At 36.4% G+C, this 27,950-nt stretch overlaps 1 protein-coding gene across 1 annotated transcript in view; it reads right to left on the bottom strand.

Moving 5' to 3' along the window:
• Positions 1 to 27,950, bottom strand: part of LOC124238240 (sodium channel protein type 2 subunit alpha) — an 82,241-nt gene that overhangs the window by 39,051 nt on the left and 15,240 nt on the right. Inside the window, exons 7-15 of the mRNA XM_046658946.1 lie at positions 27,610 to 27,673; positions 25,943 to 26,084; positions 25,595 to 25,801; positions 23,726 to 24,013; positions 18,764 to 19,111; positions 14,780 to 14,912; positions 9,911 to 10,149; positions 3,975 to 4,148; positions 1,437 to 1,793 (exon numbers count right to left, since the gene is read on the bottom strand). Of these exons, the coding sequence (XP_046514902.1) occupies positions 1,437 to 1,793; positions 3,975 to 4,148; positions 9,911 to 10,149; positions 14,780 to 14,912; positions 18,764 to 19,111; positions 23,726 to 24,013; positions 25,595 to 25,801; positions 25,943 to 26,084; positions 27,610 to 27,673 (1,952 nt within the window). The remainder of the gene's footprint in view (positions 1 to 1,436; positions 1,794 to 3,974; positions 4,149 to 9,910; positions 10,150 to 14,779; positions 14,913 to 18,763; positions 19,112 to 23,725; positions 24,014 to 25,594; positions 25,802 to 25,942; positions 26,085 to 27,609; positions 27,674 to 27,950) is intronic.

Genomic DNA, 27,950 nt, shown 5'->3' with positions numbered 1-27,950 from the left:
ACCCAACAGGGAACTGGGACCTCCTGTCAACAGTCATAGGAGTGAGCCTTCTTGGAAGCTGATCCTCCAGCTTCAGTGAAGATAACAGGGGCCTCAGTCAACATCTTGACAGCAACCTTATGAGAGAACCTGAGCCAGAACCAGCCAGCTAAGCTGCTCCCAAATTTCTGACCCACAGAAACTACGAGATAATAAATATTTGTTGCTTTAAGCCACTGTTCATATTCCTGGAGTGAACATTGTTCATGTTTATCGTTATATCAAGAAGAGATCAGAATTATCTAAGCTCGTACTGAGGAGGCTGACATCTGGGAATGAATAGAAATAAAATGACAATCTTTTGTCTTTTTTCCCCACTCCCATTTTTCCTCATTTGGGGAGTTGGAGGTTAATTTTAAGTGAACGTAAATTAAATTCATAAATTACATACTTTAAAATATTGGTTATGACAGTCCTTGTTCCATTCCACTGACTTGAGACCTAACCAAGCAACTCAGTATAATTACTCTATTTTTAATGCATAAGAGCCTGATCCCTCTCACAGAGTCCATTGTCCTCTGTTCCAACCACTGGGTCCACTGTCTGTGGTTTGGTCTACCTTTCTTCCTGCAAAGCTAAATCCTACATCTCAATAAAAGATATTTCAGGTCCAAAGTCCTTGACAAACCTTTCCCTGATCATCCTTGCCATTGTAAAGCAATGTTTCCATTTTGTGAACTTGACATATGGCAAGTTTTTTGGTTCATATTAGATACTTCCTATTTTTACTTCCGTTTGAGTAAATGTCATATCACTGTGCCGTATATACCTATCGTCTTTCCCATGACCACAGAACTCAGTACAGAGGAGCTGGGCATGGTTCATTTTACAAAGTAATGATAATAAGTGATTCTCGAGTCAATGTTACTTGCTCATACTATAGTTTCTAGGCAGCAAAGACCCTGTGTGCTCCTAATGGCCTGAGATGACCACTAATTTTTTTAACTCTAATTTGTAGGAAACCCAAATTTGAAACATTTTTAAGTGATACTCTTGTCAGCACATATAAGTAAAATGAGTGACTGTCTTAGTAACACTTCTATGCTTTGTACAAGAACGAAAAGATAAAAGCCAGAAGTGGCCCTCTCCATGAAATGTAAGAGGCATTAGTGATGAAGAACGACTTTGGCTCAAAAGATATTTTAAGAGTTTATATGTCAAATATATCTCATTAAAATTGAAAAAAAAATAAATAATTAAAAAAATTTTAAAAGAGTTTATATAGATTTCAATAGTCTAAGCTATACCTGGCTCCTGCAATCATGAATAATCGAGAATTGGGAATGGCCTTGATATGAAAAAAACAAAAACATATTAAACATTCCTTAGTGGACCATACTTTTACCTGGTTACATTATCTTTTACTGAAAATGAGGAAAATGTTTTTTACTACATACCACTAAGTTTCCAATCACCATGACCATCATGAAGACAGTAAGGCACATCGTTTGGCCAGCGACCTCCATACAGTCCCACATGGTCTCTATCCACTCTCCACACAGCACGCGGAACACAATCAGGAAGGAGTGGAAGAAGTCATGCATGTGCCAGCGCGGGAGCTCACAGTCATTGGAAATCTTGCAGACACATTCTTTGTAGCTCTTACCAAAGAGCTGCATGCCGACCACGGCAAAGATGAAGACGATGATGGCCAGCACCAAGGTGAGGTTACCCAAAGCCCCCACAGAATTGCCAATGATCTTTATCAGCATGTTCAGAGTTGGCCAAGATTTTGCCAACTTGAAAACTCGAAGCTGAAAACAAAAGCAAGAAGGCTGTTACTGACCTGCCTTCTAAAGAATCTGTAGATTTATTTACAGGGAAAATCTACAGTGGAGCAATTGTAGAGTGCTGGAGTATTTGTACGCCAAATTATTATCTAGCAAATGAATCAGTTTCTTTAATACCATGGAGATATTTTCCATTCTGAAATAATCTATATTGTAAATAAAATAATTATATAGTTATTTATTGGCATTTAGTAATAAGATACACCAAAATTTCCAGAATCCAACATAAGCACATGTCATATAATTCTTGTTTTCCTGTATGGAATTGAGATAAATAGGATTAATGCTGATTAATTAGCAAAGACTGTTTCAGAGAAGTAGAAGCTCTCATTATTTAAAAGCCCAAAATGGATATAGTTTTCAGTGTACTTGAAATATCATGCTGAAATGCACAAGAGCAAATAAAATTAACACAAATTATACAAGGTACAAGAGAAAAACAAACTAATTTCTTTAAATCTTTAGATTGCTTTCATCTTGCTATATCTTTAACTTGCTGTAATATCAGGCTGTATTTTAAAGGAAATTTATTATATTCAAAGAAGAAATACTTAGACTTAAGTAAAAAGCTGCATTTTGTCAACCTTTATGTCTTCAGTGACTTAACCAATCAATTCATTATAGCGTGTAACTGGCTCTCCACCACTGTGCTGGACCCAGGGTTGTATTAGTTCACAGAGGCCTCTACAGTACCATTTACGGTTAAACAGCAGCAGCATTTTATTTCTGATGGTTCAGTAAATGTCAGGAGAAGAGCAGTGCATAATTTAATGGTATCTAAGTGACCCAAAGGAGTGAATATAAGCACCAAAATTTTTAATTTATTCCCAGAGAATAATTAATGCAAAAGAGCCAGACATACAAAGCAAGACACTAATGATATTATGCTTCCTGTTTCCCCAGAATGCACCACATCACCAGGAAGATTTACTCAAGACTGTTTTAAAGTAGTTGCCCATATTTACTTGTTATACAATCATTTCTAATTTTTGTTCTGTTTTTTGCATCCTTCTAGCTTCAAATTAGAGCCACACTTATCCGTGAAGACTGAAAGTAAACCACAGCTCTAAGGATCCCAACTCAAATGTGAACTTTGAAAGTGGTAAGGGAAATTCAAAACAGACTTCACAACAGAGTTTTGAGACTAGTTATCATTAAGATAAGTTATCCATAGGAACCTGTCTTTGATAAGTATATACGATCTCTGTTATCTGAAAGTAAATCACAAACAGTTACAGCCAACTCAAGAGTTTTTGTTGTTGTTAGTGCCGACAAATCAATTTCGACTGCTAGCGACCCTGTGTACAGCAGAGTGGAACTCTGCCTGGTCTTTTTGCACCATCCTCTCCTCTTCCAGCGCTGCATCAGACCATGCTCTGTTGCTATTTACAGGGTTTTCGTGGCCAATATTTTTGGCAATGGGTGGCCAGGTCCTTCTTCCTAGCAACTCAAAGTAATAGCAAAATAAAACATACCAAACTTTAAATGGAAATGTGTCAAGTGATATTTTGTCTCTTAATTTTAAAAGGTCTGTAAACTTATGAAATATACAGGTCAAATGAAAAGACTCCTTCTTTAAAATTAACAAAATATGGTGCAGGCAACTCTTCTCGGAAAGTGGATTTCGTGACTTCCTGGTCTGGCTGCAGAGGCATACATGTGGGGAGCTCTAACCTCTTTCCTTGTATGCTCTACCTAGTCCTGACTTTTGGCTTCTTTGGGGGCAGAGTGGGCAACTGCATAATTCCTGAAGCTCTGATAGAAAGGTGGGCCCACCCTAAGTCCCCACCAAGCCTTCTGCATGATTAAGGAAACCCCACTTAACTGAAAGATGGATATTGAGTTGTTTAGTTGTGCTTTGGGTTTATCTATGACTCCCTTTTTCTCCCCCTCCATTAGCCCTGCCATTCAATTACTAACACGAGAACTGTTGGCTGTTCATTTGAATAAATTCAACCTATCCATTAAAGCTATGATGGAAGAAATTACCATCCGGTTGTGGGGCAACCTGGTTTGTTTTAGAAATATATTCAAATATTATTATGACTATGGAAAACCTTGTAAATATTACTAGATAAGAGTGAAGACTAATTAAATTACATAACTTTACATGTAAAAATATTATGGATTCTCCAGTTAATTTACCAGTCGAAATGATCGGAGAACTGACAATCCTTCCACGTTTGCCAAACCAAGTTCCATTAAACTAAGGCTCACGATGAAACCATCAAAAATATTCCAGCCCTCTTGAAAGTAATAATATGGATCCATAGCAATGATCTTGAGAAACATTTCTGCTGTGAAGATCCCAGTGAAGACCTAAATGAGAAATGTTTTATTACATGAGTGAATATTTTTGAAAATATAAATAATTACTGAGCAATTTAATTTACTCCCAACAAATCACAATTAAATTCTGAATTTTAAAAATTGGTTTAGGTCCATTAAATCAGTACCCTCGAATGGTTTGTATTCAATTCAATATTTGTTTACTATATTTAAGATTTACCAAGTGATGAAGAGTGTAAGAATTAAGACAATACAATTACTATTCTTACTTTTATATACTTAAATGAAAGGTTCAGCTAACTCATTGTGGTCAATTGTTTGGCTCTGCCTAAAAGTTGGTCCTCTCCCACGGCCCTGCAGACAAGGCTGGTGCTAAGAAAGCTCCATACAGGCTGTAATAAACTTGGTCACCATTAGCCCTACAGATAGTAAGAATGCTAAAAAAAAAAAAAAAAAAAAAAAAAGCTGATTTTCCTGGCCAAAGAGAAGCAGCATTCTCCATTCTCCATTTTTTTTCTACAACTATTTCAAACTTTCTCCTCAACCTATCTTCAACCGTTTTTCCTTATCGTCTACTCTCAGTACTTCTGTGTCTTGGAGGTAATAGAAGTCAGCCAATCTGAACTTTCTCAGTTTCCCTCTATCTAACACACTACTTACACCCATACCCATGGCTTTGCTATTCCTTCTTGTTAAAAATGAAAGAAGTGTCCTGCTTTGCTCTAATTTCTCCAACTATGTTATGTGTCTCCTTTGGACTTCTCAAAGAATTCACTTTCTCAATTAATCTGTAGTTTCAACCTCTTCCTGCTACTGACTGCTTCCTATTGGGATTTTACAGGAAGCAACAGATACTCAGTTCTTCTCCACCTTGAAACCACCACCAGTGTCATCAAAGAGACTCTCCTTGCATTCTACTTCCCCTGTTAGTTACCACCTTCTAGCCTCTCCGCATAGCCTAACTTCTTTAAGACATTGTATATTTGTCTATACTCACTAGTTCCATTTTTTCAACTTACTCCACAACCCACTAGTCAACACAAACTGCTGTAACCAATTTCACCAACATAACCAACATCACTATTGCTAAATTCAGTAGGAACTTTTAGTATTTATCTTGCTTGCCTCCTTAAGAATTTTTCACATTGTTTCATGTTCCTTGTTCCTTAAAATATTTTCTCTTCCTGGGATCAGTGATCCACACCTCCCTGGATACTTGTCAGTGGCTTTTTTTCCTCCAACAAATTATTCAATATTGGATTTCTTCTCTTTGTTCTGGACCTTCTTACTCTAATTTTCCTTTTACAATAAGTTTACATTTTGAGATCTATTTTTCCATTCGAGCATACCTCCTGAGCTCCAGAACTATATACTCATCTGCCTATCCAACACCTCCACTAGAGGACTATCTCACAGGTACCTCGAATTCAACAGGTCCAAAATTCACCTTACCACTCTCTCTGCACAAACTTGCTTCTCTTCTGATATTTGCCAACTCAGTAAATGGAAGCATTCTCTACCTTGGTGGCCAGCTTAGAAACCTGAGAGTATTACAGATTTTTCCAAATGTCTTGAATACTTCAAGTTGAAATTCACCCATGCATGTATTACCAGTTTATTCTTTTACTGTTGAATAGAATTTCATTGTTTGAACATTCTGCGGATATTTAGATAACATATAGAACTTTGTGTTTCTTTTCCAAGAAATCTTTGCCACTCCAGTTACATGTGCTAATCTTTTCATATATTTGACACATACATATACGCTGTAAACCCTTGCTTTAAACAATTAGTTGTCTTTTAAAGAAATTAAGATGAGGAAAAAAATAGCCTTTTCTGTTTACCCACATTTATTCATTTCAAGTGACCCTCATTCTCAGATCCAAATTTCCATCTGATATTTTTTTCCTTTCTGAAGGGAAAAACTAAAGAACTTTCTTTAGCATTTCTTGTAGCATAATTCCAGTGCAGCAACTTCTCTTGATTTTTGTTTAAAATTCTTTATTTCACATTGCTTTTGATAGATAGTTTCAGTATAGAATAATAAGTTAACTTTTTACTCTTGTCTTTGTTTCATCAGGCCATTTTCTTATGCACTGAATTCTTTCTGATGAGATGTTAGTCCCTTGTATATAATAAACACTTTTCTTCTAGCTGCTTCCAAAAGTTTCTTTTGTTTTTAGTAGCTTGACTAAGATGTGCCCAATATAGTTTACTTTATATTTATTCTTATTGATGTTCACTGAAATTTTATAATTTAATATTAAGGTGTCTAAGTTAATATTTCTCAAAAATTTTGAGAAATTTTTGGCCATTATTTCTTCAAATATTTGTTTTGTTCCATTCTCTCTCTTTTCTCCTTTTGGGTCTCCCTTATGCACACACTAGACCACTTGATATTATCCTGCAAATTAGTGAGATTCAGTTCATTTTTCCTTTTAGCTTTTCTTTGCTGTTCAAATTGGATAATTTCTACTGACTTGCTTCAATTTTAATAACCCTTTCTTCTGATAGCTGCAATTTTCTTTTAAATCCATCCAATGAATTTTTCATTTTGGAATTTGTATTTTTCAGTTCTAAAATGTCTAGATGACTCTTTTTTATAGTTTTCTTTTTTTCCTGCTCATATTCTCCATCTGTTTATTCACGACCATTTTTTTTCCTTCAAATTGTTAAACATATTTATAATAGATTCTCTGAAGTCCTTTTATGTTAGTTCTAGTGACTCAGTCATCTTCATATCTAATTCGATTGATTGCTTTTTCTCTCAACTATGAGTCACATTTTCCTGTTTCTTCACATATCATGTAATTTTTTATGTGATATGAACGATGTGTTATAGATAGTTTTGATTCAATTATTTTCCTTGGAAGAGTATTGATTTTTGTTCTAGCAGGCAGTTAAATTATAGGTTGGCCACCTGGCAATTATAGTAGCTTGGCTTTACTCTTAATCAAGGCCAGGATATTTTGGCTTGCTCTTTGTCCTAGTTGAATCTTCTGGTTCTCTGATATAGTCTTTACTCCTAAAGCATAGCTCATGTGGGGTCTCAAAGGAAAGCTTAACATGTTTGTCCAATTTCTGTATCTTGACTGGTTTCAAATTCCAAACTCTCTTGGGAGGTATTCCTTTCTATTCTATTTTTTGGAATAGTTTGTGAAGGATTAGTGTTAATTCTTTAAACATTTGGTAGAATTCACCAGTGAAACTCTCTGGGCTTAGCTTTCCTTAGTGGGACCATTTTTTGATTACTAGTTCAATTTTTACTTGTTACAGGTTTTTTCAGATTTTCTATTTCTTCTTGGTTCAGTCTCAGTAGTTTGTTACTTTCTAGGAATTTTTCCATTTCACCTAGGTTATCTAATGTTTGGCATACAATTGTTTACATTATTCCTTATACTCCTTTTTATTTCTGTAAGGCTTATAATGATGTCCTCTCTTCATTCTTGATTTTAGTAATTTGAGTCTTCTCTCTTTTTTTCTTGGTAAATCTAGCTAAAGATTTCTGCTGATTTCTCAAGGACAACTTTTGGATTTGTTGATTTTCTGAAATGTTTTTCTATTCTCCACTTCATTCATTTCCACTCTATTCTTTATTATTTCATTTCTTCTCCTAGTTTAGGGTTTAGCTTGCTCTACTTTTTCTAGTTTCTTAAGGAGGAAGGATAGAGTATGGATGAGATTTTTCTTCTTTTTTTACTATAGCATTTACAGCATAAATTTGCCTCTAAGCACTGTGTTAGCTGCATTCTGTAAGTTTCAATTTGATGTGTTTTAATTTTTATTCATCTCAAAGTATTTTCTAATTTCTCTTATGACTTCTTTTTAACCCATTAGTTATTTAGGAGTATGTTTTTTAATTTTCACATATTTGTAAATTTTCCAAGTTTCTTTCTGTTATTGATTTGTAATTTTATTCCATTTTTGTCAGAAAAGGTACTTTATATAATTTCAACCTTTTTAAGTCTACTGAGGCTTGTTTTATGATCTAACATATAGTTTATCTTCAGGAATGTTCCATATGTCCTTGAGAAGAATGTGGATCCTGTCTATATATTTTCTACTATTCCGTGATTCACCTCAAATACAAATTCCACCTTCCTCGACACATAAGACAACTCCCACTTTGAATAGTCCATTGCTGTTTATGTCTTTCCAGCATCCACTCTCTCTTCTTCTGGTAATGACAGACCTAATTTTCTTCTTAATAATTCCACTCATTTACTCTGTTGCCAGCGATAAGACATGGTTCTTGTTTGGTCAAACAGGGCATTCTAACCCTAGAACCAGAGTAACTGACTGGCTTAGAAATTGTCATGCGACACCACCCAGGCCAATGATATTCACTTTGTGGGCCTTTGTTAAAGCTAGTAGTCTGGAAGCACAATCGTGCTCAGGGAGCTATGTTGGTAGGATAAAAGTTGGCAGAATGTTGCCATCAATAGAACACCCAGTCAGAAACAAAGGATACATAACGGGAAGAAGAACAAGAAGTGACTCCCAGTGACATTGATTGAGAACCTGAATCTAGCTAGGTGAAAACTTGGAGCTATGCCCAAATGGACTTTAGTTGCTTGAGGTAATGAATTCTCTTTATTTTTGCTTAAGCCCATTTCAGTTGTTTCTTAATACCCTCTTCCATAAAGCTTTCTTTCATCCCTTGCTCATTTTTTAGAGACAACTTTGAAAAGATTCCTATATAGGTAAAAATTTGGACTAGGTAACGCAATTGTCCTTTCCTACGCTAAAGTTCCGTGATTTTTGACCACAGCTTACAATAGTTTTCAGAGTCTCTGATACCGTGTTCAGATCTTCCATTGCTCTGTCAATTTCTCATGGGTAGTTTCCCCAACTGTAAAATACAGACGATCATAGTATCTACCTTAGAATTGACTTTGTGGGAACCTAGAGAGAGGAATTTCATGTAAACCATTTAGTACCGTGCTTGTTACAAAGTAAGTGGTCAGCATATGTTAACTTTATCACTGGATTCAGTTAAGACCTATCTGGAATATAATAAAAAAAAAATAGTGGTTACTTCACAGCCTAAAAATATTGTGCATTATACTTTAGCATATGTTACTTACTGTCTATATACAATCTGTTTATATGTTCATTTATCAGGTTGGGAGGTACATAAGAATTTAATAAGCCTCTATGTTGTACCAATATATTTTTGTTGCCTGAATTTATTCATTTTATTTCTCTGTATAAGACCACTTTACTTTCATTTCTATCACTTTACCATGTATCCAGTGAATGTTAATATAAATTTTTAAGTGAAAACATATGCCAAAAATCATCATTTATAGATTCCTAAATTTACAGGAGAAATTCAAACAGAAATAATAACCTCTATATGATGTTTCCCCCTCAAAGAATCCATCTTCAAGTATTTACAAGTGATATTTCAAAATTATCTGGTTTGGTATATTGTATAATTCATTTGGCGAATGTAGACATGTCCTAAAGAATCTATTCTAAATCCCTGAGAAATACATCAGGATCTTGTTATCATAGACCAATGCCCTCCATAAGTCATGATCATCTTTCTAATGAATGGGCAATTTAAATTTACTTCTAAGTCAAATTGCCCACAAAATCTTTGAATCTTTTGCACTGCTTCTTGTAGCAATATATTTTTGTTGTTAAAAAAGGAATGTTAAGCTTTTGCTTTGCAGGTATACATGGCCAATTAATTAATATTTAATTTGAGAGTGAGATGTGAAATTTATTAAGGCAATCATGAACTCTCTCAATGGGAAGAGGAACTCTCGGGGAGCCTTACTCACCAGGTTCCCGACCGACAGTACACTGCTGAACTGCTCTGTCATGGGATAGTGCTCCATGGCCATGAAGAGTGTATTTAAAACAATGCAGATGGTGATGGCCAGGTCCACAAATGGGTCCATCACGACCAGGTTGACAAGATGTTTCACCTTTAACCATGGTTTACAGCAGTCCCAAATTAAACACATGTTAGCAAATTTATACCAGCAGGGTGGGCATTTCTGTCTGGATTCTTCAAGTTCTGGAAGAAAAAAGTTAGAATATTCATGAAAACTGCTTTCTTTCTATTCTGCAGCCGTTGGTTTAAATTGAAAGTGATTTTCAAAAACTCTAAATTTGTTCAAAGGCATTCTGGGTTCATCTGATTGTGGAGCAGGAAAACACTTTTAATGGGTTAGCTGTCATGGAAAGCGTGGGCACAGAAAGGCTAGTAAACTTTCCAAATTTATCTTGGCTAAACATAGTTTCCAAGATTCTCTGTGCAATATTAAACTCTCTGACAATTGCCTTCAAGGCTATCAGAAACTAATGGGTAGGACTTGCATTAATTATACTTAAAGCTCATCCACCTTCCATATAAAGCCAGACTCATACGTATTATCAAAGAACTCCTCTCAGGGGATGTCCTAAAAAACTTTACTAGTTATGCTGGATCACAGTTTTTTAGATTAGATACGTTTTTTAGGTCTTTTAATGAGATAGTTTTGTCAGTGTCATCAGTCTTAGTCAAAAAGCTTCTAGTTTAAGTTTCCTTAGATATAGGCTCATATATTAAACTCATCAAGATTCCTTTTCTCTGCATTTCTTAATTTAACTAGAGGTCACAAAAGAAGAGGAAATATCCACCCTAAGAAACTGGGATCCTCAGTGTTAACATAAATGAATGTTTCACAAAATAGAACTCATGTACTAGTATACTAGTAAAATATAGGAGAATTTTATGTGGAATATATGTAGAATTCATAAATTTTCATAGTATGCATTTATTTTAATGTATTAAAATGTAAAAGTATCATTACAAACTTATGATATAAAACAATATTAAAATACATTTACTTAAGAAAAAAGTACAATGATTTCAAGAATTTCAACTAAATAATAAGAGAAGACAGAAATGCATACATCTTTAAGATGACACTCACAGTACTGGAACTTGGTAAACATTGGCAAAGATTTTTGGGGAATAAGGAAGGGTGAAATTACCTACTATCATCCTTTGGTAAAATGATCTCTAAACTCTTGGGTGGGAAAAGGGTACAGAACCTGTTTTCTGCCAATACGAGAGCTGCATACCCTATTACCTGCTCTGACAAATATGAGACCACCACTTCACAGCTCTAAGACAGAGGAAAACATTCTTTTTTTCATCCATGGCATAACTGATTCTGGTCAGTCACTTTAGTATTACTACTCTAGTGACGGGAATATCCCTCCAAATTTGCTACAATTTACTAGGAACCAAACTTTATACGGGAGGAAACAGCAGATGGAATGGACAAACATGACCATAGGTAATGATTTTTTGTTCTGCTGGCAAACATTCACCACTAACTAATGCTATAAAGTTTATCACTTCCTTAAAGTAAAATAATTTCCTGATTATTTTGTTGTTGTTGTTGTTCAACTTTTTTGCTGAGGAAGATTGGCCCTGAGCTAACAAACCTGTTGCTAATTTTCCTTTTTTCTCTTGAGGAAGAGTGGCCCTGAGCTAACATCTATGCCAATCTTCTTCTATTTTGTACGTGGGTCACTGTCATGGCATGGCGTAAGCCACTGTAGGTTTGCACCCAGGATCTGAACCTGTGAACCCCAGGCCACCAAAGCAGAGCATGCTGAACTTAACCACTGGGCCACCGGGCCAACCTCAATTTCCTGATTATTTTAACAAAATTCCATTAGAGGTAGATTCTTCAACTGTCTCTTTAGATATTGAAATTCTTCAAGTTCACAGCTTATTTCCATTTCCCTTCATATGTAATTTTGTAAACAATAAAGAATAGTTGAGTTGTACATCAGAAGAAAAATATAAATATAATTATCATTGCACTAGTCATTTTATAGATGCTTTTAAGACTGCCAAATAACCTCATGTTTATGCTGAAGATAAAAAGATATTATCCTTTATAAGAAATAACAAAAGAGAAACCAAAAACATCTCTCTCTGCCTGTGTACAGTCAGACTAAGTATTTTTTTAAATTCGACTTGTCTTTTAGTAGATAAAGAGAAGCAAACAGGATTTGTGTAGGAAAAAAACAAATCAGAGAAAAGTTCCAAAGGGGACATTCAGCCGGTGTTGCCCATCTCGACACCAGGAAAAAGTGGAGCAAAGCTGTTTAAATTCTAAAATAAAATCATTCAATTATTCATGCCAAAAAAAAAAAAAAAATGAAAGAGAATCTTAGACTTTGAAACAGAACAAAGCACTCAGGAACCACAGCCATCTCTCCATTATTCCTGTGTGGGTTATCCACACTGGGAAGCATTTACAGCCCAGGTTAGATCTTTCCGCTGGCTCTCCTCAATTTCTCATGTGCTTCTAACTCAACCTCCCCCTCTCCTTTCCATGGGTGTGACCAGGAAATAAGTCTATGTGGTTTTTGCATTTAAAACACTTGAAAAGCAAACAATTTATTTGTGCTCATCTCCTAGAGTTTCATGAAGTCAGAGGCTGTTCATTACCCTGGACAATGGAGACTTGGCTGTAGTTCAAAAGAAGGAGAACAAAAGTTGCCAGCTGGATCAGCGAGCTCGGTTCACGGAAAGGGAAGGCGAACTAAACCACGATTAGACTCAGAAGAAAGGATCCCCAAATAAACAGATTACGTCAACCTAAGAAACTTTTCCACCATGAGCAGGAACAAAAAAAAAGGACTATATTAAAGACAGCTCGAGTTGCGTGTGTGTGCTAAGTAACGACAGCCAGCCTCGATCCATGCCACATTCAAAGTATAAAGATATAACTGAAAGAAGAAAAAATAAACTTTTCATTCTATACAAACAATGAAAAACGGAATGAAAACTTAGCCATTGTCCGTCACAAAAATATAAAGTCAAAATCTCTGCAGACATTATAACCAAACACTCAGTCCCCTGCTTCCTAAGTTGTACTTATTTCTGAAAGGACATCCTTTTCATCCTAAACAACTCCAGGAGACGCATTTCCATGGCGGGTGATGTGGGTACACTCATCTTGAACTTCGTATGCTAATTAGCGGACAAGTCCCCTCTAGTGGTGGGTTGATGCTTTTAAGTAATTTCTTACGTTAGCTCAGACTTAATGCTATCAGAAGTGCAAAGTAGGACTGTTGATTTAGACTTACCCTGTCTCCTTCTCTACTTCTTGCTTTAGGGAGCAGACATGCTGCTGACATCGGTAGCAGAACCACTGGCAGCTTCCTCTCAGTGGTTTTGCTATGGCAAGGAGCAGAAGACCAGAGAATCTTCAAAAGATTTACCTGGAGGGACAGGGAGGAGCAAGCTACTGGCAGCTGGGGGGGAACAGGGAGTGCAAGCTAATGCAGGCGAGGTTGGGGAAGAACGTACTGAGTTTAATATTCCGTAGAAATCAGTGAAAAGATTTCTGATACTGTATTAGGACATTACAAAAATTGGGTCTTGTAATACTGACATGGCTGTGATACACACAGCCATCTACACTGTGAGTTTTTTTCTGGCTGTGACTTTTAGGCTTTTGGTACTGGTATTAGTATCCTGGGATCTTTGCATTCAGACTGGAAAAGACTTATTCCAAGAATCTATCCAAATCAAGAGAAACTATAAATAACAATAATAAAGGCATGTGTGCATGCTTTGTCTCATTCTCTGTCTTTCGTTTTCCCTTGACACATCTATACACATACAAGGGCGAAAAGGGAGAGGTTATAAAAGAGATAGGGGGAAAAGGGGAAGAGAGGGCAAGGGAGGAGGATAGAATATATTTTATATGAAAAGTATTTTCCAAGTAGTTTAAATTGATAGTTGATGTCTGAATTCACTTATGAATTCAGCATGGAGAATTCTCGGCATGGAGAGGCACAAATATGTGAATTAGCAAAACAACAAAAATAAAACAATTGAAAATGACAATATTTGTTGATTGCCTTCTACAAGCCAGGTATGGAGGTGCTTTATATTTCATGCCTCATTTAATCCTTACAACAACTTTGTGCCTACACATGATTATCCACATTTTACTGGTGAAGAAAATGAAGTTTAGAGTCATAAACTAACACATTTAACTTGTGGTAGAGCCAAGAATCAATCACAGATCAAGCTGTCCCCAAAGTCTTTATTTTGGCATTATAAGATCCAGACCTCTAAATAATATGTTAACTACTCAGATATCATCTGCAATGAAAGAGAAAGCTGATAGATTGTAATCCTCTGGTCAGAGAAAGGCAAAAGTAGTTCTACAACATTTTAAAAACTTTGCTTCAAAGAGATTAATATCAAACCCAAATTCATAGTTTTCATTTATTTTTCTGGTTACATCAAAGGATTTTATAACTTGTGTCTCAAGTAGTTAATACAATTCAAATGAGTTAGGTTCATTATAAAAATAAATATTTATCATTACCCTCCTTTCAATGTCATGCACATGACAAGCTTCAACAGTCTAGAATTTAATCTACAAAAGTAGTATTCCAAGTGTACCTTGAATTTGCAGCAGCTTCCCGGTGGTTAAACGTAAAAATCTATACCAGATAGTAGAATCCATGTGTTGCACATGCATTTTACTTTTATTTTGTAAAAGACATAATGATAACGTAGTATCAAGTCAGGAAGAATTTTATTGGAATTTACGGAAGCATTTTCTTTCATCATTACCAAAGGCCCACCAAGTAACTATACTGTAAGACTTTTGACGTACCTTCCATGGTGTTGGTCAAAATACTAGCCATACTCATGGCTCTTTGCCTTGCTGTAGGATCTTCCAACAAATCCATGGAAACATGATAAGAACTGGACCGTCTCTTTCGTATTTCTGTTTCAGTAGTTGTGCCCTAAAAATAAAATTTCAGATGAAATTAAGGGCAACAAAACCCAAAGCATTCCTACAATATGTGCTACTTTAAATGTTCACTCTGCTTTCTCAGAGGAGAACGGCTCATTAAGACTTTGTGGGAATCATCATTCCTAGGAAGTATTTGAAAGCCCATCAGATACTCAGCTTTCAGGGATGCCGAGCTGTGCATCTTGGAGCTTTGGGCTGGAGAGACCATGCCTACTATTGGATAGATAACCTTGTAGCATTTCAACTGATCTTACCTAGGACTTCAGAGTGAAACATATTGTTCCTTGATTTACTCTCACATTGAGTTATTACATATTTATAGATGCATATTCAGGTGGTATAATGTATGAAAATAATTCTTACGGTTTCTAAAATATGCATCAGTAATAGCTCCCTAAAATGTGAACTCCACTTGTAAAATCCTTTTGTTCATTATGGACAGGTAAAATTTCCCAACATCCTTAATAATAAAACTAAATATTAGAACTAACCTATAGCTTTGTCTTACATTCACAAAACAACTCCATCCACAAAACAACTCATCCTTGGCATTGAAACTCTAATTTAAGGCAATAACACCAATTCAGGGGTCTTTGATTTTTAACAATGATATTATGATTTGCTACTTTTCTATTCTAAAATAAACTCACCAGAATTTCAATATAGGCAGAAACTTATTCCTACCTTAGAAGATCAAACAATGAAGTTAATTATCATAAGAAAAAAGGGCCAAACTCAAGCATTTCACATGGAGGTTGAAGTGCTAATAATGAATAAGAAGTCACTTTTAGTTCTGTGAGGATTTTCTCTATTTCTAATATAGCAATATGAGTCCTGTTCGCGTACTTTGACCTTTTTGTGATATGAGTAACATTGTTTTTATTAACCTTCATATCTCTAAAGCAGTCATATTCAAAAGCAAAGTTTTCACTCGATGGGATTGTCATTAATGGTGATAAACATCCATATAGGTCACTCTAAAGTTAATTTTAGGGTAAAAGAGAAGTAAAATTAATGAGAAAAGAAATAATTCATCTGTGAACTAAAGCTCTTTAAATCAAAAGGTTGTCTCTCAGAATTTAAAATATTTTGCCTGGTCAGAGAGAGGCAAAGTTTTTTGTTTTGTTTTTTATTAATGTTATGATAGATTACAACCTTGTGAGATTTCAGTTGTACATTTTAGTTAGTCATGTTGTGGGTACACCACTTCCCCCTTTGTGCCCTCCCCCCACCCCCCCTTTTCCCTGGTAACCACCGATCAGATCTCCTTATCAATATACTAACTTCCACCTATGAGTGGAGTCATATAGAGTTCGTCTTTCTCTGACTGGCTTATTTCGCTTAACATGATACCCTCGAGGTCCATCCAAGTTGTTGTGAATGGGCCAATTTTGTCTTTTTTTATGGCTGAGTAGTATTCCATTGTGTATATATACCACATCTCGAGAGAGGCAAAGTTTTAAGAAAAAAATAGCGTTGCTTACAAGTCATCTAGTGCTTTCTGCTCTATGCAGAACTAAATGTACAATCCTAGATCTGTCTAATTTTTTTTTTTAAAGCATGAACACTTTATTTATTTATTTATTTTTATTATTTTTTTTAAAGATTTTATTTTTTTCCTTTTTCTCCCCAAAGCCCCCTGGTACATAGTTGTATATTCTTCGTTGTGGGTCCTTCTAGTTGTGGCATGTGGGACGCTGCCTCAGCGTGGTTTGATGAGCAGTGCCATGTCCACACCCAGGATTCGAACCAACGAAACACTGGGCTGCCTGCAGCAGAGCGCGCGAACTTAACCACTCGGCCACGGGGCCAGCCCCAAGATCTGTTTAATTTTTAACGACAGATTCCAAAATCTCTCATGATATTACCGAGGAAATTCTTTCTTAAGGTAAATTGCTTCAAATTCAAGCTACATGCTTGAATTTACATGTAAAGTCCAAGATATTGTGTGCTTTGGAGGGTGTCCTTTGCCTGTAGCTGTTTATTTTCTTTTCTCCTGTCCCCTCCACAGTCTCTCAAAGCCACCCTCTTCTGTCTGCACCTTCAGCTCGTGTCACACCAGAGTGCGGTGCCCTGCCTCACAGCACCTGCCGGTGAGTGAAGGCTGGGCAGGAGGGAGCAGGAAGTGAAGGGATCACACCAGCCTTGGCTTCACACTGGCCCTGAGTTGCCCCAATCTCTTCAGAGATTTATCCCATCTTCTCTGATAGGCCTTGAGTTTTATGTTAATTACTGATAAATGCTAATTATTTTCCGACTGATATTCTCTTTGTATTTATGCAAACAAGTTGTGGATTTGTTTTTGTTTGCTCAATTAACATTTATCAAAATCAGTGATGCTCATACTTTATTATGCATAAGAACCATGTGGGATGCCTGTCAAGGAAGAAGATTCCTTGACTTGTTCTCACTGCCCTTTTGGTCTGAGTAAGCCTGGATTGACCCAGGAACCTCTACTTTTTCTTTAAACCACTTTATTGAGAAATGACTGACATGTAAAAGCTATAGATATTTAATGCACAAAATTCAATGAGTTTGAGGATAAGTATACACCCGTGACCTATTACCACCATCAAGGCCATGAACATTTCTATTGCCTTCGAAAGCTTCCTCTCTTGCCCCCTGCCTTTATTATTATTACTGTTGTTGTTGCTATTTGTGATAAGAATACTTGAGATAAGACGTACCCTCTTAGCAAATTTTAGGTATACAATACAGTATTGTTAGCTTTAGGCACTAGGTCTCCAGAACTTATTTATCTTGCATTACTGAAACTTTGTACTCTGTGACCGTCAAACTCAGAAGCAGAGAGTAGAATGGTGGTTGCCAGGGGTGGGAGGAGGGGGAAACAAAGAATCTCTATTTTTAAGAAGTACTCCATTCCAGGGAATTCTGACATAAGTAGTCTGAGGGTGAAGTATATTTTGAGAAACACTGGGTTAAAATGAAAGTATTTATTTCCTTAGCCATTTCTACCTTTTAATGTTTGTCCAACCATAATAAATGGAATTGTGTGACAAAAATCATACAAAGAAGATTTTAATATGATTCAGCAAAGTATAAAATCCAACCAAACGACATGGCTAGAATACTTTTATATTGGTAAATGAAATCCTACTTAATACCAAAGTTAAAAAGCACCTTACATTTCACAAAGGAAATGTCAGTAACATGTCCCTGTGAGTATCTGGTATTTAGTTGAAACTCTTCCCCATATGCTTGATTTAGGGTCACTTTGTTTACAAGAATTCATGACAATAATTTAAAGAGTGAAATTTGCTCTAAAAATTACAACACGATTTATCAAGTACTTTGAGTGACTTCTTCATCACACGGATGTACAATGGCTGGGGTCATTTGAGAGGGTGCTAAAAAGTGTTATTGCACTCTGACCTGCAAAGAGGAAGAATGTTGCCCTGCAGGATATCACATAGTTAGTAAGAGTACCTACTTCAAGAGGAAGTATCAAATTCTCCTTTCAAATGAACAGAGGTAAGATCCCTAAGATGAATATTTATTTCTTTCTTGTATTTAATTTGATTATATTAAACATTATGCTTGATAAGTTGTTGCTGTGCTTTTTGGCAAGTTATATTACTGTAGTAATAATGACGAAGAAATACTTCTAATTAGTATATTCTACAAGACCCATCCTATGTTTTTCATTAATTTGTAGAAAAATCTGAACGGAACTGTTTGACAAAATAAGTTCATAGCTTGATTGAACAAACCCCCGGCCTTTAAGCCATAGATTCAGCAAAATTTGTAGATGTAGAAATCAAAAACCACCCCCACCAGCCACAGCTCCCTTGCCAACAGCTGCATTTTCACTGGCCTCACCTCTGGCAGGAGCTGCCCAGCAGGAGACGTGAGGGCAGAAGGGCCTCCGACCAGGGAGACCACTCCATTGCAATCCACAGCGCTGTGCATCTTCCCGTTCATGGGCAGAATGGGGAGCACCCTGGAGGCACGGCTGCCCTGGCTGACGTTGCTGTGGCGCCGCTCTCCATGTCTGTGCGGCACGAACAGAGAGTCTCTTCGGCTGTCATTGTCTTCAAAGGTGCTGTGCTCGTCATCAGCAAAATCATTCTCCGAGCCAATATCCTTTGCTCGCCCTCTGAAGCTGAAAAGGCTCGCCCTACTGTTGCGTCTTGGAGAGAAAAGGGAGCCACGGATGCTCAATAAAGACTATGGATAACAAGAAGGGAAACAAAACCCACATGATCAGAATTAGAGCTGGCATCCTGAAAAATATGGAACTGGATTTGCTGTTTCATAGTTGGTGATTTATCTAAGGGTAAGTCATCGGACAGGTGGAATCAAGGGGTCATGTGGTAACTGCTGGTGGTGTTCTGGAACTCTCTACTGGGTTCACCTCTTTCATTTTACTTTCCCTTTTTCTCCCTTCTTTCATTTTCATCTTCTGCTCTCTCATTTTCTGTCATTTTCTTCTACTTTACCATGCCTTAAGATAGTCACATACCCCTCAACATTGTTTGTCCCATTTCTGACACCTAGAACTGAAATTTTTGCTAAACTCTTCTCTGGAAGCTAATCTCACTTAACAATCCAATGGAAAGCAAGTAAGAACACACGTACATTTAGATCCTTTGAAGCCAAAAATATACCCAGTAAGAACATACCCTCTAGGGACCACAACCTGATGCAAATCTTACCACAGAGGAAAATAAAATCAATCTTACTAGTAGGTCTGTTTAATTATAGTATAAGGAGCAGTTTCTCTCCCTCTCTTTGCATATTTTATAATGGTCTTCATGAATAAATTACACAAATCAAGCTGAAAGAAATGTATGACTCATTCTCTGATTTTCATTCTCCTATCTGTCTCAAGAAATCTGAACAGCACCATATTTACAAAAACCTGGTTTTCACCAAGTGTCTGGTCACAATCGTTTAACAATATTCTAAATAGCTACACTGCCACTGTCATCATGCAGTTTACTCTGATTCTTAAGCACAGTAGCACTGAGCACAAGGAATCACTTCCTGTTTATTACTAGTCTACTTTTATAACCTCACTCTAGTGAACACTTGTGTTTGCTTGTCCAGTATCCATTTCTCCTTCTTCTGTTGACAGCATCCTGCTTATCTCTGAGAAATATTCCTCAGGCAAGACCATGACTCAGGACTAGTCAATGACTGTATTCCACACCTCTGACCACAGAGAATGGTTTAAAGATGGACAGGAGACCCTGTTTGGTCCATTCACAGCCACTTCTTTCTTTTAGAATTGTTGCAAAAGAGGTGCATTTTCAAATTGGTGTTGCTAAAAATACTGAATATAAGTTTGGAGCTACGGTGGGCTTCTTGCCACCACGCTGGAGGAACCTGGGCTGAGATGTGGAGAAACACTTAATCATGATAACAAGTTTTGAGCCCTTGGATCCGCCTTGCTTAAAGCTACTCATCAGTATTATTTATATGATCGAATCAATTCTCTTTTTCACTTAATCTGGCTTGAGTTGGATTTCTATGACTACTCACAGAAAAAATACTAAGTGCATCATTTAAACATTGTTAGTTTTGTCTTTTTCTCTCCAAAAGATTTAAAGCTAACTAAAATTATTTTGTACCTATATTTTTTTACATTTCCTGACTAATAAGTATGCTTCTAATTTTCTTTTCAGGTAAAGAATGATTTTTCTCAATAACGCCCATAAACATCTGTAAACCACTATCGTATGTTATGTGATCCTATTCATTATTTACAGAAAGAAGTACATCTAAGAACACCAATCTGCTCTCTCAACAGATGTTATTCCTGCTTTTTCCTGTGCCCATTACCTATTATCCATTTCTATTATCCTATTATCAATTATCCTATTATTTCATGCTATTATTTCATTAGTAAGATTCATTTTTTTCCTTTACTATTTTCCACGCAAATTTTTTTAAGTCTTTCCTAGACTACCCAATTTCTTTCATGTCTCTTTTCACAAGCGACTTTGAATAGTTACAGGATTTGTGATCTACTGGTTATCATTACCTCAGAAAGAAAGGCAGACAAGAAAAGCTTGGCAATAAGAAATGAAATAGAAATTATGGGTATGTTCACTCAGTAAGAGTTTATATTTTAACTATAAGTGCTCTACTCAATTACAGTCGATAGAAGAGTTGGAGGGAAAAAAGTTACGAAATTGTACACAATGTTTCTTAAAGTTCAAAGGTGAATTGGCCATACAAGAGCATAGTTTACATGTGACAGCTATATGAAAAATGATTGTGCCCCATCTGTTAGCATCAACTTCCACTGCTGACATTAATTGCATAAATCCATAGCAATCAACACTAGTTTATCACACTAGTTTTAAAAAGCAAAACTCCTGGTTTATCACAAATAGGGAGGGAACTAATAACTTAAGAAGGTCAACAGTATCTTATAAAGGTTTCAAAATAAAATACTCAGATTGTCTTGAGACTTGATTAGAGATTGCACTCTTGACTTCTTTGTCTCCCCTCTCCGACGCTAGCAAGTCATATTGAAGTCTAAGAAATATTTCATACAGCCTTCCTACTCTACTGAAAAAATTATAACCTTGTGGTAAAGGCCTACATTATGTCTTCAACAGTATGGAAGTAGAAATTGTTACCAACACAATCACCTTTCCATTGTGTCGCCACAAAACAATGGTTTTCAATATGTTTGGGTCTTGGACCCTTGAAAAGTCTAACAAAAGCCAAGGACCCTTCATCACTGTACCCAGGCTGAAAACTTCTACCTAGGTTGATATTTTCAGTATTACTTCCAGGGGCCTGCAAAGTGAGATTAGTATTATTTCAGGATCCCTGCCCTTCCCTCTCTCTGTCTTTCTCTCTCCATCATCTTAGTTAACTGACTAATTCTTTATCAGATAAAAAAAGTCTTTAGCTCTATTTTTATTCAAATATCACTTAAGAAATGATCAGCAGTTTGAACCAGATATTCCATATTGCATAAGTCAGTGACCTCTTATAATGCTCACAAGTTAGGAAATAGAGGCATGAAGAAGAGAATATGGGGAAAATTTTTTGAGCAATGTTTCAGAGAGGTGGGACAGAGCCAACGCTTTCACGCTTCACTATTTCGCTTAGAATTAGTTCTAGTGGATTTGAAATAAAACAAATTGGAGACTATCTGAGGTATGTGCTGATTTGCAGTTTCAAATTTAGGCAATTTTCCCTCAGGTAACCTACCTTCCTTCTTTCCTCTTTCCCTCCCTCCCTTCTTCTCTTCCTTCTCTGTTTTTCAAAATGATCAATGATGTAAAAAGGAGACAATTTTACAGGAATTCACATTTATTAAGATTAATGTCTCCACTAATGGAATTGTAATGATGTGACAACAAAAGTGAATGAGAATGAGCAAATATCGATATTTACTTGAAAGCAAATTCTATTTTAAATTTGAATTCAATTCCACTAACCCTTAATTTATCCCATCTCATAATTTTATCTGGACTTAGAATGAATCAGGCTGACCTATAAAAATTTTGCACATATTACACATAGGGTTATGTGAGACTATGTTTGCTGTAAAATGTACAAAGAACAAGTATAACCTTAAATATATGTACCTTTTAAATGAAATCAAATCATAAATTTCCCCATCAGTTTTTTAAGGTGTTCTTTCTAGTCAGCTTGATGAAGTGGAAAGTTCAAGAGTTTCAGTGTCAGGCCAAATTTGAACATCACCTTGGCCCTTGCCAAGGACATTGAGCAATTATTTAATTTCAACGAGCCTAAAAAATAGTGAAAATAATACTGTGCAGGGCTGTTAGCATTAATTATGGTAATGTTAAAAAGAATGCCAAGCATAAAACAGGCACTTGACAAAGAATTCAGTCCTCCCCTTCTCTTCACATCTGTAGCTTGGGGATGATGATTATAGTACCTACCTAGGACTGCAGTGAGGAGCTGAAACGAGTTTCTATTACAAGTTGCAATGTACTATGTAAGTGTTAGTCCTTATCATTGCTATCAACGTTATCGTTCTAATTGTTATTGCTACGTTACAGATATTAAGGTTGCACTACTGGTGAACTTGTCTTCTGAGAAACTGTATTTCTGCTAATTCTCTTGGTAATTTCAACGATGATTAAGGATCCTAAATTTCAAAGTTTCAGCAGCTGGTGTTGGTACATAAGCCAGAGGCATCCGGTGAACAATTTCTACACTATATAAATCATGGTATTCTTTCAATGCAAGAGCCACGTTAAACATGAGACAGAGATAACCAAGTGCAATTACATACTACTGCTTAGTGTCATAAATCTTCCTCAGTGCATGTCTACCTAAGAATTTCGGATACACTTTTAGAAAAATTTTGCTTCAGTTCCCCTTGAAACAAGGGCATGAAGAATGCACTCTTCACCGGAAGTCTGCGTGTGGTTGGAAACAACCTCACAGACGGTCTGAAAAAGTTCGCAGTTCACTTCTAGGAACCTACCACTTAGAAAACCCACAATTCACTGGGGCTGGGCACAGTAGCTAAGAAGGGATGGGAAACATCTGTTGATAATTTCTCATGTGGAAAATTCCCCTGAGATTTAACAAAACCTCAAACCACAAAGCTTCCCAAGCCTACTGGGATCGATGTTCTAAAAATCTTCCCTGGGATTCCAAAAAGTTGAGAAAATCACAAATTCTCTGAGGGGATAAACAAAACATGTGATGATCTTTACCATTCTGAAAGCATTGTGCTATCCAGGCAGAAAGCAGTTTTATAGCTACCAAATTCTGGCATATCTTAAAAAAGAATGTGTTTTTTATGAAAACACAATTTATTTAATCTAATATTTTTACCTGGTGTGGAGAAGAAAACCTCTTTTCATACGTCAGCCTACTTCCTTCTAAGGAAAAACGAAAACCTTTTCTTCTTATGCTGTCTTCAGATTCAGATTTGCGGACTCCATCCTCCTTCTCTTCTTCTCCAGACTGTTCTTTCTGTTTCTTTTTCTTCCTTCTGTTTTTCAGCTCTTTTTCACTCTTAGAGCTCAACTTTGATGCTACTGAAGAACTCTCTGAGAAAACCCCCACTCCGCCAGCACCACTGAAGTCTCTTGATTCAGCAGATGCTGCTGCAGCTGCTGCCTAGAAAGGTACAAGGTCAATGATAGTTGCATACGAACTTTGAAAAAGATTAATCTATGTCACCGCTTCATTTATCTTTAGTATCACGAATATGATCGTGAAAGATGATTCTCCATCCTGGTCTATATTTTGGAGAACAATGCATTGTCACTAGACCAATTAAAGTATTAACATCAACAGACATGTGGAAGATGATACATGTGATTTTGATGAAATCCTTCAAGGTTTGGCCTCACACTATGCCTTTTTTTTTTTTTTTGAGGAAGATTAGCCCTGAGCTAACTAACATCTGTGCCCATCTTCCTCTGCTTTATATGTGGGATGCCTACCATAGCATGGCTTTTGCCAAGTGGTACCATTTCCGCACCCGGGATCCAAACCGGCGAACCCCGGGCCATCAATCAGAACGTGCGCACTTAACTGCTGCGCCACCAGGCCGGCCCCAACACACTATGCCTTTTAATTATCGAATAATATGAACAAGACACTCAAATACCATAACAATGTTTTTTATGATTTAAACAATATCTTAAGAAGGCAAGAAGTTAAAAATGAAAGGTTTTCTATTTTAACCTGATCCATCACATTTCCACTTCACATTGGCTTTTAGTGCCAGTCTAAATTATTAAATTTAATTCTGTCAAACATTTTATTTTAATAAACTTCTTTTTCCTCTTTGACTTAAATTGAGTATTTCACTAAGAAATGCAAAACAAAAACATATTACAGGTTATATATAAGGGAACCCCAGATCATGGCATCTGAATGAATTTGTAAATTACAATAGTACAATTTTTGGAAAGATATAGTATTTAATGCTGTTGCTACCCCAGTATATTTTATTTATCTGACTTTTAGCACATATTTACAGTACTCAGTGTTAAAAAGGAACCGTAGTCAAGATCCAAGAAAAAGTTAAAATAGGCAGTTGGATTAGTTAAGGCCATTAAAGTCAAGTAAATATAATTAGAGAAATTCTTGCCTTATTTTGAAGCCTTATCAAGTCCACATTAAAGAACTTACAGGGTAGGAGGCAGAGAACGTAGTGATTTAGTATGTTTACATACCAGTGTTTTCCTTATGCAATCCACAAACTTGCATTTAAACACTCTTCAAATAGAAAATAAACATTAAATAGGTCTTTGTATTTCCAGATTATATGAATAATCTTCTCAGTTTGACTCTGGTTTTCTGAGCTTTCCCACCTCTAATGACACTAATGAAGAAGCAACTATAACTGAATTCCTTTTCCCCAGAAGATTAAGAAAATACTTTGAGGGCATGAAGTCTTACCACTTTGTGGGCCTGAGTAAATGAGGGGTCACAAGGGAGAAAAAATGTCAATAAAGCAGTTATAATTCTCCATGTTTTGAAGCCATTACTTTTGACAGTAATCATTAAAATAAAATAATAATCTCCTAATAACCAAACAGGCTCCTAACACTTACCAAACATATCTGCCATGTTTTGAATGTCAGTTACCACTGCCGATTTTGCATGCTAAACGCCACTGACCCCACCAGTGTGGTCGGAGAATTGAGATAAACAAACACAAAAGAGCTCTATGCTTGTTGACTATACCTGAGCTTCTTCCTGTTGTTTTTTTAACTGTTCAAGCATCTGCTGGAATTCAGCTTCTTTCTGTTCAGCCTCTTCAAGTGTTGCCTGATTCTGTTCCTCGTAGGCCATGGCCACCACAGCCAGGATTAAATTGATAAGGTAGAATGAGCCCAAGAAAATGACCAGCACAAAAAATATCATGTATGTTTTCCCAGCAGCACGTAGTGTCTGCAAAAATGGAAGAGAGATTTTATTAAATTTTATATAGGATGTTACCAACTCACACGCCAAGTAATAAAGTATTTTACAGCAATTCTCTTGATCGCAGTATTTCCTGCTTCCCAGAAAACTCCTTTTATCTGTTCTCACCAGTTGATAAAGGTTTTCCCAGAAGTCTTGAGTCATGAGACGAAACAAGGACAAGAAGGCCCAACTAAACGTGTCAAAGCTCGTGTAGCCATAGTTGGGATTTCTACCAGCCTTCACACAGATGTATCCTTCTGGACACTGGCTGTAATCAGGTTAAAAAAAAAAAAAGGAGTCAGTAACTGTAAGTGTTGGCTGGTTTACCTGTTTGTATAGATGCCAATGTCTGTTTTATAGGACACAAGGGAGACAAGGGAAGGCAGATTTCTCTCACCTCACCCAGTGCTTGACCCAGATCCATGTGGACTGGTTTACAGCATAACAGAATCTACTAAGTCTATTTGTGGATTCCTCTATGATTCACAAGGGTCGTTATTATATTGACCATATCTCTATATAAAAGCAGTCATATCATGACTACTATCTTCTGGGACTTATGGACATGAACAGAAAAATAAGTCTACAGAGAAAAACTGAAGACGCAGCAGTGTGTGTGTGTGGCAGTAGGGAAGAGGGGTGAAAAAAGGGTGAATGGAGAGGAGGGAATGACTCTGCACAGTGAGGATTTCATAGTGCGACCTTCAAGATCAGGCTGCCCTGGCCTAAATATTGTGCCTCACACTTCAGGGCTGCTTGATCCTGGGCAAGTTTCCTAACCTTGCTAATCTTTGGGCCCCCATGTATAAGAAAGAGCTAATAACAGAACCTGCCTCGCAAATGTGCAAGCGTTGAATAAGATATTGTATGTAAAGCATTTAGTGCAGTATAGACAAGGAATTAAAATCATTCTGTTTTACTTATCACTGGGGTCTGGAGATAAAGGCAGCATAGTCTTTATCATACGAGCCAAATGCAAAGCATGTTACCATTGGGAATTTTGCTACAGGGATTGGTTACTAATGTCTACAATATCATCTTCCATAGAAAGAACATTAGCTTCTGCCTATGATTCTAAAATCTTGCCAAATAAGATAAAGGTAACTATTTCTCTGAATTTCCTAGGCTTTAGCTCCAGGTACAATATTTCTTAATTACAAGCATTCATGTGATGTCACTCATAATAATTAAAAGCATTTATTGAGTGCTGTAATAGCTATATATTCATTAAACAATGTAATTCTTACAGCAACCCGATTACTATACCCATTTACCACATGAGAAAACTAAGACAAAAGGAGGTGACATTATATGGTGGAGTCAGAGTTTGAACCCATGGAAACTCTCCAGTCTGTGCTTTTAACTACTTAGCTAAAATATACTAGACATACACGCACCATGCCTCAGATATAGACATTATCTTCAGAGATCTTACATTTTCAGCCATGGAGAGCACATCAGCATATATAAAATATCACACTTATAAAAGTACATGCTTATGAATTCTGTTAACTTAAGCTTCTTATGTATGTGCACTGCTTTTCTCTCTATTTTCCATTGAACTAATTTGGAAGATTAGCTGTGACCTAGTATGGAAAAATAATTGCTGCATATGAGTGCGTGAAGGAGGTGAGAATCCACACTTATCCCAGCTATTTTGAGAGTCAGCGTGAAGTAGAATTTATGGAGGGCTTTGAATGGGGAGTGGGCGGAGGCCAGGTGGGTGGGAGGTGGCGGGTTATTGAGGCTGGTGAAGTGGTGTGGACTGAAAATCAATACGAAACATCACTTACCCTGCATCTGAGCTGTTGCCACAAAGCAGTGCATCATTTTGCCCTTCCAAAAAGTAAAAGTGACCTATTTAAAGAACAAGGAATAAAAAGAACCATTTAAAAAGCCCTCAAAATACTTCAGCCATTGTGTCTGGATAATAAAGCTTAGAGATTTTTCCAACCATAGTGAACTAGACAAATAATAAATATGTATATGGCTAAATGAAAATATTTTAATAATAATTAAATACTAACAACATTTCCGATTGAACAAATGTTTAGAAAATCTGTTTTAAAAAGAAATTTTTTCTAAAGGAATAACTATTTTAGCATTTTCATATCAGCATTTATTGAAAATATAA

This window comes from Equus quagga, chromosome 4 (genome assembly GCF_021613505.1).
Source record: "Equus quagga isolate Etosha38 chromosome 4, UCLA_HA_Equagga_1.0, whole genome shotgun sequence".
NCBI lineage: Eukaryota > Metazoa > Chordata > Mammalia > Perissodactyla > Equidae > Equus > Equus quagga.
Note: the sequence above shows the minus strand (reverse complement) of the source record. Positions and strands in the feature narration are given on the sequence as shown.